This window comes from Notothenia rossii, assembly GCF_949606895.1.
Source record: "Notothenia rossii genome assembly, chromosome: 11".
Taxonomy (NCBI): domain Eukaryota; kingdom Metazoa; phylum Chordata; class Actinopteri; order Perciformes; family Nototheniidae; genus Notothenia; species Notothenia rossii.
In genome coordinates, this window is record NC_136910.1 from 32,788,494 (window position 1) to 32,805,213 (window position 16,720).

Here is a 16,720-nt window from a genome sequence, read left to right on the forward strand (position 1 = left end):
TTCTCCATTTTGTAGATTTATTTTCAAGCAGTGTTTGTTTACAATTTCTTCCCGCGCCCCCCCTGCAGTACCTCCGCGACCCACCAGGGGTCGCGCCCCACAGTTTGAAAACCACTGCATTAAGTCATTTTTTTTATTTTGAAGAATTGGACTTGTTCTCATGAACATCATCATTATATCGCTCTGTTAAATTATGTGAAAAAATGTTACCCCACACTTTGGAAGGATGTTGCGTAAATGACATGTTTTTTAAGTGTGGAGATTGTTTCCTAACTTCATTAGCCAGTCTTCCTGAATTGCTTTAGGCATTGAGAGGATTATTGTCGGAAATAATTAAGATATCCAGACAGGACATAACAGTTCTGATCCTTTCCCACAATAATATGTCATGAGGCTGTCAGATGCTAAGAATAATGACAATTTCCCAACAAAGTTACCACACACCAAAATCAAGCACAAACCCAAATCAATATAAATTGGAATGATCTTTTTATGGATTACGTAATGTCTTTGTTTGAATCCCTCACAAATTCTTTGTTGTAAAAACAATGTTTCCGTTTCCACACAAAATCAACCAAACTTCTGTCAACAAAATTATCGAGTGTGGTGGTTTGATTGTGGCTTCATTGCACACTTATTACTGGAATAGAGTGGCGCAGTGACACATCCTAAAACCCGGGAGTGAGCTGCGCATGGGTTCCCTCGACAAAAAAGCGATCTAATTGATAGATTTATGATTAGAAAATTATTCAACATTACATTGCTTTTTTGTCGAGGGAACCCCGGCGCAGCTTAATTCCGGGTTTTAGGACGCGCCACTGCACCACTCTATAAGAGGAACTGTGTAATGACCCGCCTGGCCTCAGCAAACAAAGCTGTTGCTCACAGTTACAAGCCTTTGATGACATTTAAATATCCACAGATCAACATACCAGTAGTGTACAAAAAGACGAGTAAGTAAGTAAGTAAGTAAGTAAGTAAGTAAGTAAGTAAGTAAGTAAGTGAGTGAGTGAGTGAGTGAGTGAGTGAGTGAGTGAGTGAGTGAGTGAGTGAGTGAGTGAGTGAGTGAGTGAGTGAGTGAGTGAGTGAGTGCGTGCGTGCGCGCGTGCATGTGTGTGTGTGTGTGTGTGTGTGTGTGTGTGTGTTTCCTGTTGTCTGGTCCATTAGCTCAGCAGTTCAAGGTAGGTGACAGGGACTTTGCCCTTTTGGTTCCCTCGTTCTCCAATCAACCAATCGGGGTCCATTCCTGGTACAGTGTACACGGTGATGAGCTGGAGAGACAGAGGAGGATATGTCAAGACAAATTTGGAAAAAGATGTTAAACATTTAACTAATCATTAGCAAGTCATTTTCAAAGAGAAATCAGATTCACGCAGACCTCTGCATTGATTGATTTCATGAGTATGTGGAGGATTCAAGTTTTGGGGGAATTTGATCTTTGAAATGTGGTTTCCTGCACCACAAGGAGACAAAGCAAAAGGTATGCGTTTTGCCTTCTATTCATTTCACACTGATTGATTCTCATCTCTACCCCAGGAAATAGTATGGTCGGATCACAAGCAACACTTCATTGTTATCAACTCCATTTGTTGTCTGCTACTCGAGGCCAACCATTCAACTTCCCTGACATGCTGCCTCTGCTATTATCTTACAGGTTCTTGAACAAAAAATTATATAAACAATCAATGTTCATAAGAATTGGAGGTCACTTGAACCATGCCGGAGGCAAACAATGCAGGATCACTTTACTCGTAAATCTTTCACAATAAAAGTTATGAAATACAATGATTTGGGTAGAAAATAAAGGCATGGTATTACATTACATTACATTACATTGCATTTAGCTGACGCTTTTATCCAAAGCGACTTACAATAAGTGCATTCGACCAGGAAGATACAACCTTTAAGAAAACAGAATCATATAAGTCCATCAGGTTTCATAGAGCCAAACATTTCAAGTGCTACTCAACTGGCATTTAGAAAGCCAGCCCTTTATTAGTATATAAGTGCTTTGTTAGTAATTCTATCGCTCGAAGTGGAGTCTAAAGAGATGAGTTTTCAGTTTGCGTCGGAAGATGTGTAAGCTATCTGCTGTCCTGATTTCAATGGGGAGCTCATTCCACCATTTTGGAGCCAGGATAGCAAACCCACGTGTTTTTGCTGACGGGAACTTGGGTCCCCCTCGCAGTGCGGGTGCAGCGAGCTGTTTGGCTGATGCAGAGCGGAGTGCACGTGCTGGGGTGTACGGTTTAACCATGTCCTGGATGTAGGAAGGGCCAGATCCATTCACAGCATGGTACGCAAGTACCAGTGTCTTGAAGTGGATTCTAGCAGTTACTGGAAGCCAGTGAAGGGAGCGGAGGAGCGGTGTGGTGTGGGAGAATTTGGGAAGGTTGAAGACCAGACGAGCCGCTGCATTCTGGATGAGCTGCAGAGGTCGGATGGCACATGCAGGTAGACCAGCCAGGAGGGAGTTGCAGTAGTCTAGGCGTGAGATGACGAGAGCCTGGACCAGAATCTGCGCTGATGTCTGGGTCAGCTGGGGACGTATCCTCCTGATGTTGTAAAGCGTGTATCTGCAGCAGCGGGTTGTAGCAGCGATGTTTGCAGTGAAGGACAATTTGTTATCTAGGACCACACCCAGATTCCTTGCAGTCAGAGTCGGGGAAACAACAGAGGTGCCGATGTTGATTGTTAGGTCAAGAGTGGGACAATCTTTTCCCGGAAGGAAGAGCAGTTCAGTCTTGTCAAGGTTGAGCTTGAGGTGATGAGCAGACATCCACCGAGAGATGTCTGCTAGGCAAGCAGAGATGCGTGCGACGACCTGGGTCTCTGAGCGGGGAAAGGACAGAATTAGTTGGGTGTCGTCAGCGTAGCAGTGGTATGAAAAACCATGCGGGCTAATGACAGACCCGAGCGAGTTTGTGTACAGGGAGAAGAGGAGGGGACCAAGAACCGAGCCCTGAGGGACCCCTGTAGTTAATTGACAAGGGTCGGACTCGGACCCTCTCCAAGTAACCCTGTAGGTGCGGTCGTTGAGGTATGAGGTGAGGAGGGAAAGTGCAGTGCCTGAAACTCCAAGTTCTTGGAGAGTGCGAAGGAGGATCCGATGGTTCACTGTGTCGAATGCAGCAGACAGGTCCAGAAGGATGATGACAGAGGAGAGGGAGGCTGCTTTAGCAGTGTGCAGTTCGTCAGAGACAGCAAGGAGAGCAGTTTCTGTTGAGTGACCTGCCTTGAAACCAGACTGGTGCGGATCCAGAAGGTTGTTCTGATGGAGATAACAGGAGAGTTGTTTAAAGACAGCGCGTTCAAGTGTTTTAGACAGGAACGGGAGGAGAGAGACGGGCCTGTAGTTAATAACATCAGACGGATTGAGAGTGGGTTTCTTTAGGAGAGGGTTTACTCTTGCCTCCTTGAGACTGTTTGGAAAGTGACCAGAAGTTAGAGAAGTGTTGATGAAATGGGTGAGAAATGGTAGAATATCAGGAGCGATAGTCTGAAGGAGGTTTGAGGGGATAGGGTCCAGAGAACAGGTGGTAGGACGGGCAGAGGTAACGAGGGTAAGAACCTCACTTGGAGAGAGAGGGGAGAAGGAGGTCAGTGTGTGGGTGAAGGGAGGGTCTGGTGACCCAGCGGTGAGTAAAGGTGAGTCAGAAAAAGAAGAGCGAATATCATCAACCTTTTTTTCAAAGTGGTTAACAAAGTCGCTTGACAGAAGGGAGGAGGGGGGAGGTGCTTTGGGGGGGTCCAAGAGGGTGGAGAAGATAGAAAATAGTTTTTTGGGATTGGAATAGGAAGATTGGATCTTATCTTGAAAGAAAGTGCTTTTTGCCTGAGAGATGGAAGCAGAGAAAGAGGAGAGGAGAGCCTGATAGGTTAGGAGGTCGTCATGGTGTTTGGATTTCCACCATTTCCGCTCTGCTGCCCGAAGGATGGTTCTATTAGCACGCAGTGCGTCATTTAGCCAGGGAGCAGGAGGGGACTGACGAGCCGGCCGCGATGTGAGAGGACAGAGAGAGTCCAGAGAGGATGAGAGAGTAGAGAGGAGAGTTTTTGCAGCAGCGTTTGGAGGCAGGAGTTGGAACGAGTCAGAGGAAGGGAGGGCTGAGAGCACCGATGAGGCAAAGGTAGAGGGGGAGAGGGAACGGAGGTTGCGGCGGACAGGAGCAGAGTTAGAAGAGATTAGGTTGTTATGTTTGGAAAGGGGTAGAGAGAATGAAATGAAGAAGTGATCGGATGTGTGGAGCGGGTTTACAGAGAGGTTAGAAGTAGAGCAGTTCCTTGAGAATATGAGATCAAGGACATTGCCAGCTTTATGAGTTGGTGGGGATGGAGACAGTGAGAAAGCAAAGGTGGTTAACAGAGATGTTAGTTCAGATATCTTCCCTGTCTGGAGGTTGAAATCTCCGAGAAGTACAGCGGGAGGGCCAGTTTCAGGGATGTGTGAGAGGAGATTATCTAATTCCTCCAAGAAGTCCCCCAAGGCGCCTGGTGGACGGTAGAGAACAACAATGGTTAATTGTATAGGATGGGTTACTGTGACGGCATGGAATTCAAAGGTAGAAGGAGTGAAATTAGGTAGCTTGAAGAGGGAAAAGCTCCATTTGGGAGAGAGCAGGAGACCAGTGCCACCTCCTCTGCCAGAGGGTCTGGGTGTATGGGAGAAGGAATATGCTGTGGAGAGAGCTGCTGGGGTGGATGTGTTGGATGGAGTGATCCAGGTTTCCGTGAGAGCAAGGAAATCCAGAGACTGCAGGGAAGCGTAGCCAGAGATGAAGTCAGCCTTAGGGACAGCTGACTGGCAGTTCCACAGGCCCCCTGAAACGAGATGTTGGATCTCAGTGGAGCATGTGGGATAGACGAGAGCAGGCCGGTGAAATCGATTAGGAGAAACACGGGGCCAGTGATAATTGCGAGAAGACACATGAACAGGAATGCAGAAAATACACATGATTATAGCATGAGGGGCTAGAGAACCCAAGAGAATTGAATAAAACTAAATAACACCAGCGATACTTGGCGCAATCAGAGTAGGATTTGCTTCCTCTTTGCCTCCCACGTGACTCCCACAGGACTCTTAATGTCTTTGTCAGTCTTCGTCTGGCTGACGCTGAAGCTGACGCTCCAGGAAAACGCAACCTAAGATGGATACCTGATTGCTCAGTTCTCACAGCTTTGGGGGCACGCCGCTGTAATTAGTTAACTATTTTCTGCTGATGGGCGACAGCAGAGTCTTCCTACCTCTTGGAATGCACACTTGAGGGGCGTGACTCACTGAGACCTGAGTTACAGCTGCTGGACTTGAGCAGATCTGAGATTTTAAAATCTCTCAGAAATCGCCGTTTTAGCTACAATAACTACAGAACAATTATACAGAGTAGAATAAATGAAACAGAGAAGTCTATTTAAACAAGAATATAACTTACAGTGATTGCTGAGTCAGTATCGATAGTGTCCTCACCGAGTCTGGATGCACACTCAGTTATTCTGATTTGAAATGCGCTATATAAAATGTTTTTCGGCTGGGAAGCGTTTTGCACTTCACGCAATCAGCAGAGTCTTCCTACCTCTTGGAATGCACACTTGAGGGGCGTGACTCACTGAGACCTGAGTTACAGCTGCTGGACTTGAGCAGATCTGAGATTTTAAAATCTCTCAGAAATCGCAGTTTTAGCTACAATAACTACAGAACAATTATACAGAGTAGAATAAATGAAACAGAGAAGTCTATTTAAACAAGAATATAACTTACAGTGATTGCTGAGTCAGTATCGATAGTGTCCTCACCGAGTCTGGATGCACACTCAGTTATTCTGATTTGAAATGCGCTATTTAAAATGTTTTTCGGCTGGGAAGCGTTTTGCACTTCACGCAATCAGCAGAGTCTTCCTACCTCTTGGAATGCACACTTGAGGGGCGTGACTCACTGAGACCTGAGTTACAGCTGCTGGACTTGAGCAGATCTGAGATTTTAAAATCTCTCAGAAATCGCCGTTTTAGCTACAATAACTACAGAACAATTATACAGAGTAGAATAAATGAAACAGAGAAGTCTATTTAAACAAGAATATAACTTACAGTGATTGCTGAGTCAGTATCGATAGTGTCCTCACCGAGTCTGGATGCACACTCAGTTATTCTGATTTGAAATGCGCTATTTAAAATGTTTTTCGGCTGGGAAGCGTTTTGCACTTCACGCAATCAGCAGAGTCTATGGGTAGGTATGCTCTGAAGATGAGATAACAAGACTGCAAGAGGAAAAACATTACAGAAGGAAGCACTTTTCAATTCTGAAGAGCCACACATAGTGGGGTAACTTCCTCTGTTATTCTGTAACCAGTAAGCTATTTATAAAAAGAACAATGGAAACACATTCTTCATTATTAAGTAAGTAAGTAAAGTTTATTTATAAAGTCACAAAGTGACAGTGAAAGCTATTGTTGTGACGATTCCTGTCCGCTTTGCGACAAATCCCGTGATTAATCTTCAAGCTCTGAGATTGGATATTGGAGTGGCTGTGCGCCAAGGTTACGCCGAGCCAAGCTCTCAAGCTCTTTGAAATGGAACGAAACCATGGCAGACTATTCAAAACTGGACTTGAACGACCCCCAGAACTACACATGCTGGCTATTGTGTTTCGCAATATGTTCTCTATGGGACGTCTCTACTGGGAATTGCAGTTTTAAAAGATGTTTTCCCCAAAATTAGAAGTTACCACTATTAAACTGTGTACAGCCCTGGAGGTTTAGGCGATAGGAAACAAATTGGTGTGTACAAATTTAAAACATGTAATTACTAAATGGGTGAAAATCGCTTGTATCCATAATGGGCAGCATTAATATATACCCACATGACAGCTCATTGTTACTTTGTAATTGTACTCCACAATTCAGAGGTTAACCTGGTATTTTTACTCCAATACATTTATTTTAGTTACTTTGCAGATTCTGATTAATGATGTGAAATATAAACAACCCTTAAAGCAGACTTTAGTTACACCTGAGTGAAATTCAGGGAAAGGTGCCAACAATCAGGAGAGATATTTGATAGTTGGTGCTTGAGAAGACTAAACATTTATCTGCAGATCTTTATAAAGTCATCCCTTTCATGCATGAATAATGAAAACCTCAGTCAGGATTTTTTTTACCAAGTGTTTTTAATGCTCTTGGGGCATGAAAAACAAGATTTTAACTTTAGTTTTTTTTAATCTAGTTTTTTCAAATAGATTTTTATATGTCCACTCAGGTGGACAGTATGCGTTCAGGGTTTGAACTGAAGAGATGTACTGTACATTTTGAAAAAATGATAAATAAAGATGTGCAAACTTAAAATTACATTATAATAACATAAGTATATTGATTTACGGCCCAAAAAGATATTGCAGATTAAGTATTTTCAAGAATTACCAGGGCCAGGGGCCAATTTGAGGCCCCACGCACAGTTATTTGATGAGTGCTAGTGGAGCCTCGCAGCGGCGAAACCGTGCCGCGCCACCCTAATTGCATCACATAAGCACATAGGTGCGCCTCAGATGAGGCCCCCCTCCGCAAGGTGTGGCCCCCTCCGCAAGGTGTGGCCCCCTCCACAAGGTGAGGCCCCACACAGTCTGCATGATCTGCCTTTAGGGAGGGACGGCCCTGGGAACAACAGCAGCAGTACCAGTACGAATTGTAGCTGAAATATAGCCAGTGATGCATGACGTCCACTGTAGTGGACAGGTGGTTAACCATGATTTCCTGCAAACATAAAATCAATACTTTGATCATGTATGAATTATATGATTCCTTAGTTGTTACTTGATGTCACCACATTTTTTATACTTGCAGGGGACGCTTTCCATAAAAGGATTGGCAAGATATAGATGGGTGACTTGGTCCATGTGGCTTTCTGTCTTCCATCTTGGTTTAGAGACATGTATCATGCACTTGTACTGACCTGGCACTGAGTAGCAGTGTATGGGATGATGCAATAGGGTCCTATGTGGTGGCTGATTGTGCAACTATGCAAAAAAAACAATGCATATACAAGAAAACACATTTTGAATAAATGTCCACTTTAGTGACTTCTATGCATGAAAGGGATCATTACTCGTTATTCTCTACTACTAGTTAATTAAAGACTGTATATAATTGCTATTTTGCACATCTCTTTCAAGATTTCAAGATTTTCAAAGGTTTATTGACATATCATATACACAACTACGGTGTAGTTATACAATGAAGGAAACACTTGGGTCACAGGTTCCTCAACAGTGCATTACAAGACATCTACCAATATGTGTGTACCTCCACCATTAAACTGTCAAATTCTGCACATTTCTTATACTATCTACATACAGAAGAGTATAATTAATGTGTATAATATCGGTTAAAATAAGTGCTTCAACATAGTTAACATTGCAGGAAAGCAATATGGTAGACGTTAAGTACTTTATCAGGCTTAATAAAAAAAAAAGCTTTTTTCTTATTTGAAAGAAGACATTAACCTAAAGCAGGGGTTGGCAACCCGCGGCCCTCGAGCCGCATGCTGCTCCCTTGAGCTTAGACAAAAATAAGAAGGAAATAAAATAAAAGTATTTGTAGGACTATTTATATTTTCTTGCATGGTTGAAAATGTTTCGTATCTTGTATTTTGAGGTGATACTGTGACACATAAATAAAAAACAAAACGGTTTTAATTAGGTCAACTAAAATATGCGTCACATCCTGCTACGGTCCCGCGCTAGCGCCTTTTCTTGCAGGCGAATAGCCTGACCCCCGGCTCCATGAGGGAACTATGGATAAATCAAAGAAAAGTACCGGAGGAACACAGGATTTAATTCTGCGTGGACAGAGTTATATGCTTTCACAGCAAGCGATGCTGGTTTACCGGTATGTTTGATAGACCCTCCAGAAAAACGCGATTCTGCGATCGCAGAATTTACCGCATAATCAGCAAAATGGCGCATATTTTTAAAAGGCCGCATATTTATCAAAAGGCCGCATAATCCCCGCATTTTTCCACACAAAGTTGAGAAGAATTTTTTTTTAACTCGTCTTGACGTGACGTCATCAGCTCGCGCATCACAGAATGTAGAATGTAAACAACACTGTATAGAGTGAACGTGTGGAGCTCACACGATAGAGAAAAACACCAAGATGAAAAAATCGAATCCATCTCATTTACCGACGAACATTTCTACTAAAGACCGGGCAAAAAGTGGGGGGAAACTATTCTGCACCCCTTGCAACTGTGTGTTGGAGCATAAGAGAACATCGACGTGACGACCCACTTTGATTCATTCAAACATTTGAAAATGCTTTCTGCTGCTGCGGACAAGAAAGCCAAACAACTCACATTCACCGAGGCATCAACCTCCAAAACCCTTTCGAGGGCTACAAGAAACGAGGTGAGTAGCCTACAAGATTGAAGCTGGTCAGATAACGAACGAGTAAATGAAAACAGAATGAGGCGGAGAAATGTGTGTGTGTGAGGTGGGGGGGGGGGGGGGGGGGGTGTGTGTGAGATTAAAATAGCCCAATTGCTTTTACAATAAATAAACCTTGGATGTGTTTAATTGAATAGTAAAGGGGTTTAACGTTAGTGGCAGGTTGTGTGAGAGAGAGAATAAATAAGACAGCCCAATATTTAAAAAAACATTTATTATTTTTTCCCGCATATTTAGCATATTTCGCAACTTTCCGCATATTTCGCAACTTCCCGCAGTTTCACCGCATAAAATCACATAAAAACCCCGCATGTTTAATCGCATAATCAAGGATTTTAGCCCGCATAATCAAGGAATTTAGCCCGCATAATCAAGGATTTTTGCTCACGTTTTTCTGGAGGGTCTAGTTTGATATATGCAGTGGTGTAGTGGGGATTTTTTTACTGGGTGGACGGGGTGGTGGGTGGACGGGAGACACTATGGACGCGCTCGTGAACTGTCAACGGGGGCAGGGGGGGGGGAGCTTGGGGGATCTCTGTGTCGCCTGTCAGCGCAACTTACATGATGATGCCGTTTAGACACTATAATAATAAAGGGCGGTGCCGGCTGTCAGCGAACCGATCCGGCCTTTCTGCGCGACTATCACTCAAATGCGGGACATAGTCTCAATGTGTGGGACGCGGGACAAATAATAAAAATGCTGTGTGTGCAGTCCCGCACAGTGTGGGACACCTGGTCACCCTACACACACGGTTCTGCCCCTCACACACACACGCGTCAAATCAAGTTGCATAAATGCTTGAGCTACGTTTTATTATAATTACTGTGAAATCTGCCTATTATGTTTTCGTCGTTATTACAACAAACACACACTTGCAACTGATAACACTGGCAATGATTTTAGATGTATTAGACCATTAAAAAAAGAAATCATGCTTCAAATAAGTGGGGGTACGGTGTACCCCCGCATCCAACGCCCACTACACCACTGGATATATGTAGAGAGAAGTTGTCAAAGGTGCTGCAGCCTTTACGTATCGAGGAACAAAACGGGAGAGGAATACAGCTGACGATCTTCAGTCATAATTCAATGGGGTATGTAATATATTTCAGAAAACACTTTTTGTTATATTCCATGGAATGCTCTTAACGTCACGATAGCAATGAATATATTAAATGCTTTGACAATAAATACATACAAAAATTAATCTCTGGAAGCCGTAGTACTGTAAAAAACAGTACTACGCCGGCCTGGCTAAAGTAACTGGATGGCCTACCTGCCTGTCAGCCTTCCATCTGTGCACAAACTTATCTCGTGCCCTCATTGGTCATGTGCGCGTTCGTGTGTGTTGGAGGAGGGGCTCTGTAAGGAAGTCTGAAGGAAGAGGCAGATTTTTTCCCGTTGTGTATTTTCAAATTCTAGTTCACTCGAGCTGGTTTCTACCTTTAACTCTTTTTAGGGTGCAGCTATATGTTTTATTTTTTTCAAAGTGGGCCCATTTTAATTATATTTGTTTTCCTTCAAATGTGCAGAGGACTCCCCAAGTACTGTGTTTAATTTATTTTAAAATAGGCCTGTGTATTATTTGTAATTCTCCTTATAGGAGTTCTTTGTTTCTTATTGGAGGTTAACAGTTTTATATAATGTAATAAATAGCCTAATAAATGCAAAAAAAATGTAGTTTTTGACTGATATAACAATAAATACAACTTTATAAGCTATCAAGCTATGAAATATGTTTTGCGGCTCCAGACAAAAAAAGTTTGGGGAAAAAGGAGCAAAATTGCTCTTTTGGTCAAAAAGGTTGCAGACCCCTGACCTAAAGTATTCTTTAATTTGTTAATAAAGGTTAATTAGTTTGTCTGTTTTGCACATCCTCCTATTAATATCTTTGTACATCCAGCACTAAACTGTTTTATTGTAGAGATCACTAACAGTATCTTCTTGATTTTCTATATTCTATATTTCTATCATTGACCTTCTATTTTCCCCCTATGAAAGTATGTACTCTTAATATGTTTTTCATCAAATAACATTATTCAACAAAAATAATTCAATAACGTGCTTTAACCACCAGGCGGTGCACACAAGGTACAAACAGCATACTAATAATAACTTTGTATTATTAGTGTAGGACACTTATGTCATTTGAAGATATGTGGTTTTATTCATGTTTTTACATACTTTTACAGGATATTGCTATACCATTTCTCATGTTTTACTTCTACACATTAATATCTGATTTGTAAAACATCACAGACAGAAAGGTATATCCGTCATTTAATGGTAAGCTATTGAAATTGTGATTCCATAGATGTGTCTCCCATCACCCAAATCCCCTGACTATTCTCTCAACTCAGTATGTACATTCTTATATTCAAAGAAAATCAGTAATATATTGCGGCTAAAACATCCGATCAGTGAGCTGAGGATCTTTCCTACGTCTGTTTCCGGTATTTTTCCTGTAATGAGAGTTCACATTTATGCTATTGAAGGGTGGAATTGACTACACATCTTCAGAAACATAATTTGCTTCAGATATAACTCCTAGCAAGTAAAGTATACAAATATAAGTAATAAAAAGATAAAACACTGGCATGTAATTTACGTCAGAATAAATAGAATGGTTTTGAACAATAGATGAGAGTAAAATCTACGTCACTTTACAGCCCCGCCCACTTTTGGGGAAACCAACGCTATCATTTGAACGGCGATCAAGCCTGAAGCCAGAGATCTTCTGCTACTGCCTTTCTTCTTAGAGGAAGTACAGAAACACGTAACTCTGGATTTGTTTTAATGTTTGAGGTGCAATAAACGACAGCAGCTTTTTGGCATGTTAAAACTATTATTTTCTGCCTCGCTCATGAGAGTAACAGCTGGCGAAATTACAGCCTCGCCTACTGATTTTAATTTAACCATATATCCAGACCGATTCTCGATTTCAAATGTGTGCTCTAAAATGATATTTATAAATGACTATTATCATTATTCTAAGCAAGACAATAAATGGCAAAGATATGTAGAAAATAAACGTATTTAAGATACGTTCATAACAAACGTAACGTGGGAGAAAATAAGTTTCAAGCTAAACGTAATTGAGAATGCAGTTTAGTTCTCTGTGAACGTAATTTTTAGGAGACAGGGTTGGACTTTTTTTGTATGAATTTATGTTTCATCCAATCACAGAGCTTGTTGACTTATGACGAGGTTTGTCACAAAGCGGACAGGCGTCGTCACAACAATTAGGGATTGTGGGAAGTGTAGTCTCTTTGGCGCTCCACATTTCAGAGAAAACAAGTTGTTTCTCAGAATTGAAGGGGAAAAACACAAAAGCATTGTGCACAATGTAAACCTATCAATGTTGTTTAATTAACAAAGGTAATCTGGTGTTTTTGAGTTGATGAGTAGTGGAGATATCACTGTCAGATCAATCAACAGTAAGGAGAATACTTACTTCCGGGTGTACAATTCTCCGTTATCCAATGGGAATGGACGCTCACATTGCCTTTAAGAGCTACTGACATAAACGGGTGCGGTGCTTCCATGAGCGTCAAATACCGCCGCCGATGGGAATACATTGCAATCAGTTGAAAGCTCTTTGCGTCCGTTAATGAAGCTGAATGAGCCTCGGCGCGTCCCAACTGCACGACACGGTCACCCTGACCAAGCGTCGCTCCTGGACGCTTAGGGAGTGAGAGTGTGTTGAAAACTCCTAAATAGTGTAATTGCAGTGTTATTACATGGTTTGTTTGTAATTGCACTTTTAAAAAAAAAAACCTTTCATGCATTGTGGTCACTACATTAGAGACTGCTTATTTAATGCTGTTTTCTATGCATGGGGTTTCGGATTGGTATAGTTGCACATCAGGCACCACAGTGGATTTTATTATAATATTTGTGTATTGTATTTTATAGTTTTTGCAGAATAAATAATTTTGTTGATTGGTTTATTAAACATATATTAATTAAAAATCAGTTAACATTTTTTTTCTCAGGCATAAAGATGAAAATATCCTTAGTTTGTTGTAATTCATGCATGAAGGAGTTAATAAATCACACACTGATGGAACATTACTATATTGTAATTACTCATTCCCTCATCACCCCACAGTATTTATACCACCTCAATATCTCTTGTCCTTTGCCAGATTGTCTTGTCTTTTCCGCCAAGCTCTCCAGTGTGTGTGTTATTCTCTAGCCTAGATTTTTGTCCTGCCCGGTTTTTGACCCCTGACTTCCTGTATACGGATCTCGAGTTCCTGCCTGCTCCCTTTTTGGTTTTGGTTGCCTATCTGACGGATTTCCTGGTTTTGACCCTGCCTGTCCCAGACCTGAATAAACTGAACTTTGCAAAACACTGGTTGCATCTGTGTCGTGCTATTTGGTTCTGATCAGTACCTGTGAACATAGCCATATTTACCATTGAGGTCACCGAGGTCCGGACCTCATAATCTTTTTCGAGCTGTGTATACAAATCTTGTGAAATAAAGGCACTAAACGGTGTTCTTTGTAGTACTTCCATTCACTGACGATGGGGGCGCTGCATAACTACGTAGCCTCGGTTAAAGCAAACAGAAGAAGACAACATTTATATCAACAAACCACCGCAGCCTGGACTTGTATCGGAGCAAAGAAGGAGTGATGAAGTATCTATATATATCTGAGTCCAGTGGGCTGCTTGTGTTTCTGTTCATCAGGACATCATAGGACCAGCAGATCCTGTGTGAACGCTCTACGTTAGTCAGTGGACGTACGACAACATGCACACTAACTTATACTGCAGCTATAGGCTATACTTTGGTTTAAATTGCACAGGGCTCGACATTAAGGGCTGCCCGATGGCCCGGGGCCATCTAGTATTAAGCTCGGGCAATGAAGCCTCACCTGCTGGTTGCCCGATCGGGCAATCTATTATGCCAGCAGCTCGCGGATCCAGTAATGAGTGACCGACAGTAAAACTAAACATATCTATAACTAGTTTAGGTAGTTTGAGAGGTAATTAAAATAGCTACGTGTGATATTCTAACCTGAAGTGTGTGTTTTGTCCGCTCACCGCTGCATGTGATCATGCAGTGCTGCGTGTCGACTCGTCAGCAGCAGCTGATCTCTCTCTCCCGTCAGATTAGACTTCACTCGCGTTTATGTCCATATTGATCAGATCTAGCTAGTTCTAGCTAATGATAGGACTACCTGCCTATTAAAAGACACCTAAACAATAAGTGTCGCTATGCAACTGGGTGAGGCCACAAAGTATAGCGCAGCATTATGCATTTGTTTACATGCCCACCGGAACCCCGAGGCATTACCAACAGATCAACGCACAATCAACCCATACAGGACATCTCTTTCTCCACATTAAGTGTTAGACATTAGAATTGACTATTCTTGTCTGTCACATACTCTTCCTATCTGTCACATAAGTGGCGCAACTGAAGCGGTATTGTGCTAAAGGGAAATTATTGTGACCGAAGAGATTTAGATCTGCCGGCCAACGGGAACTCTGACGTCGCCATTTTGTATGCTTCGCGGATGCGCTCGGCTCCTCTCGACTGCTGCTCGGTCAGCTTCCGGATGAGGAGGCATTCGTTCGACCAACTTACAGTAGATAACATTACAAACATTTTTAACAGGGGCCATAATAATGTAAATAATGTTTGTTTTGAATGTAATGTTTTCTACTTTTTTACATCTGATGAAGGCATTTGCCTTCATCAGATGGAAAGTGTCTTGACCAACAACTTAAGTATTTCTTATAGCTATGCAAGGCATGCAAGCGAGCAAACACAAACAAGAACAAACAAACAAGTGAAATGAAGAATACAATTGAAATTGTACAATATAATATTGTGCTGGTTCATCTTATAATTCAGTCTAGAGAATGCACCAGACAGCATCTAAGACCTGCAAAAATCTAAATGTTCTAGGGGGAGGCCCCCCAAACCCTTTGTGGCATTTCGTCCGCACGCATTTTTCAGGGCAATCTCTATTGGGCTCAGGGCCATCTGTAAATTAGCTTAGATGGCCCACAGGGCTTAATGTCATGCACTGTTGCGTGAATAAACTAGCTAGAGAGCTAAAGTTAATTAAATTCATCCAATATCAGAAGGATTACCTTTTAACAAACGTTGTAATGCTTTTATTTCATTTCAATTTGAGTAAAACATTGAAGATATAACTTTGTATTGTTTTATTTTTACACTGACTCAGATATAATGAAAAGACTACGTCAGTCGAAGCTCAGCTTTGGTAAGGAAGAGACAGGACAGGCCGAGAGAAAGAGAGAGAGAGAAAGTGAAGGGAATCAGGTAGAAAAACTGCAGGTACAGTCACACAAAATAATGTAGGCTTAATAACCCCATCTATATCTATCTATCTATAAATCTATAACAATAGTCTTCATTTACAATAGGCATAATTGTAAAACAACATACATATATTGCAGTTATGATGTCATAATAACATACAATTGTATAAAACACAATTTGCTTACATCTTTGTTCTCTTTTGAGAATCAAACAAAACAGATTTAAATAAAAAAAATAATGCAAACAAACAAGTGAAATGAACTAAATTGCTTTTAATTCACTGGCAGGAGCGACAAGTGAGAAGGAGCAAAAAATTAACAACGAGGGAGAGATTGAACAAAGGAGGACAGAGAGAGTAATGAACAGGAAGAAGACAGAGAGACTAAAGAAGATGGAAGAGAGGCTGCAGGTTATGGAAAGGAGAGACACGGAAAATGAATGTTGACAATGTTTTGTGATCATTTTTAGCCTCTTCTGCATGTCCAGATCATTAATAGTAACAATCAACTGATTCTTATGTATTACACTTTCAAAAATAATGTATGCTGCAGCCCACTGACATGGTTTGAAATCAATATATTATCCAATGTGTGACCCCACACAGGACTTAAAAAGCACTTAACTAGATCATGAAAATCCCAAAAATCTCGTGTCCCCCGAACCCCCCTAACATGTTTGGACCTTGGTATTTAGGAAATCCTGGAAACGGTCCTGCCTGTGATCGTGACAGTACAATCTGGCCAACATTAACCCAGCCGACTCAGCGACAGAACCGCCAACGCAAGATGTCATGTTACAACGCCACGAGCAGCAGCTTACCTTCATGGCTGAAGCTATGCAGGAGATGGCTGCTCGTCACGAACGGACCTTTGTGAATCTCCGTGATCATCTTCAGAACCTTCCTCCTACGGCCCAAAGTCCGGATCTAACTCCAGCTTCCGTTGTTCGAATCCAGAATCCTCCGGCGTCAGATGCACGCCTGCC

General features: G+C 41.9%; 1 protein-coding gene across 3 annotated transcripts in view; it reads right to left on the reverse strand.

Annotated features, from left to right (window-relative positions):
* Positions 1-472: 472 nt before the first annotated feature.
* sh3glb2b (SH3-domain GRB2-like endophilin B2b) overlaps positions 473-16,720 on the reverse strand; it is a 94,994-nt gene continuing 78,746 nt past the window's right edge. For all 3 annotated transcript variants that reach the window (XM_079660644.1, XM_079660645.1, XM_079660643.1), the window contains one exon: positions 473-1,271. Coding sequence is in view for 2 of the 3 variants with exons in the window: in XM_079660645.1 (XP_079516771.1) it covers positions 1,164-1,271 (108 nt within the window). In the remaining variant the exon portion in view is untranslated. The remainder of the gene's footprint in view (positions 1,272-16,720) is intronic.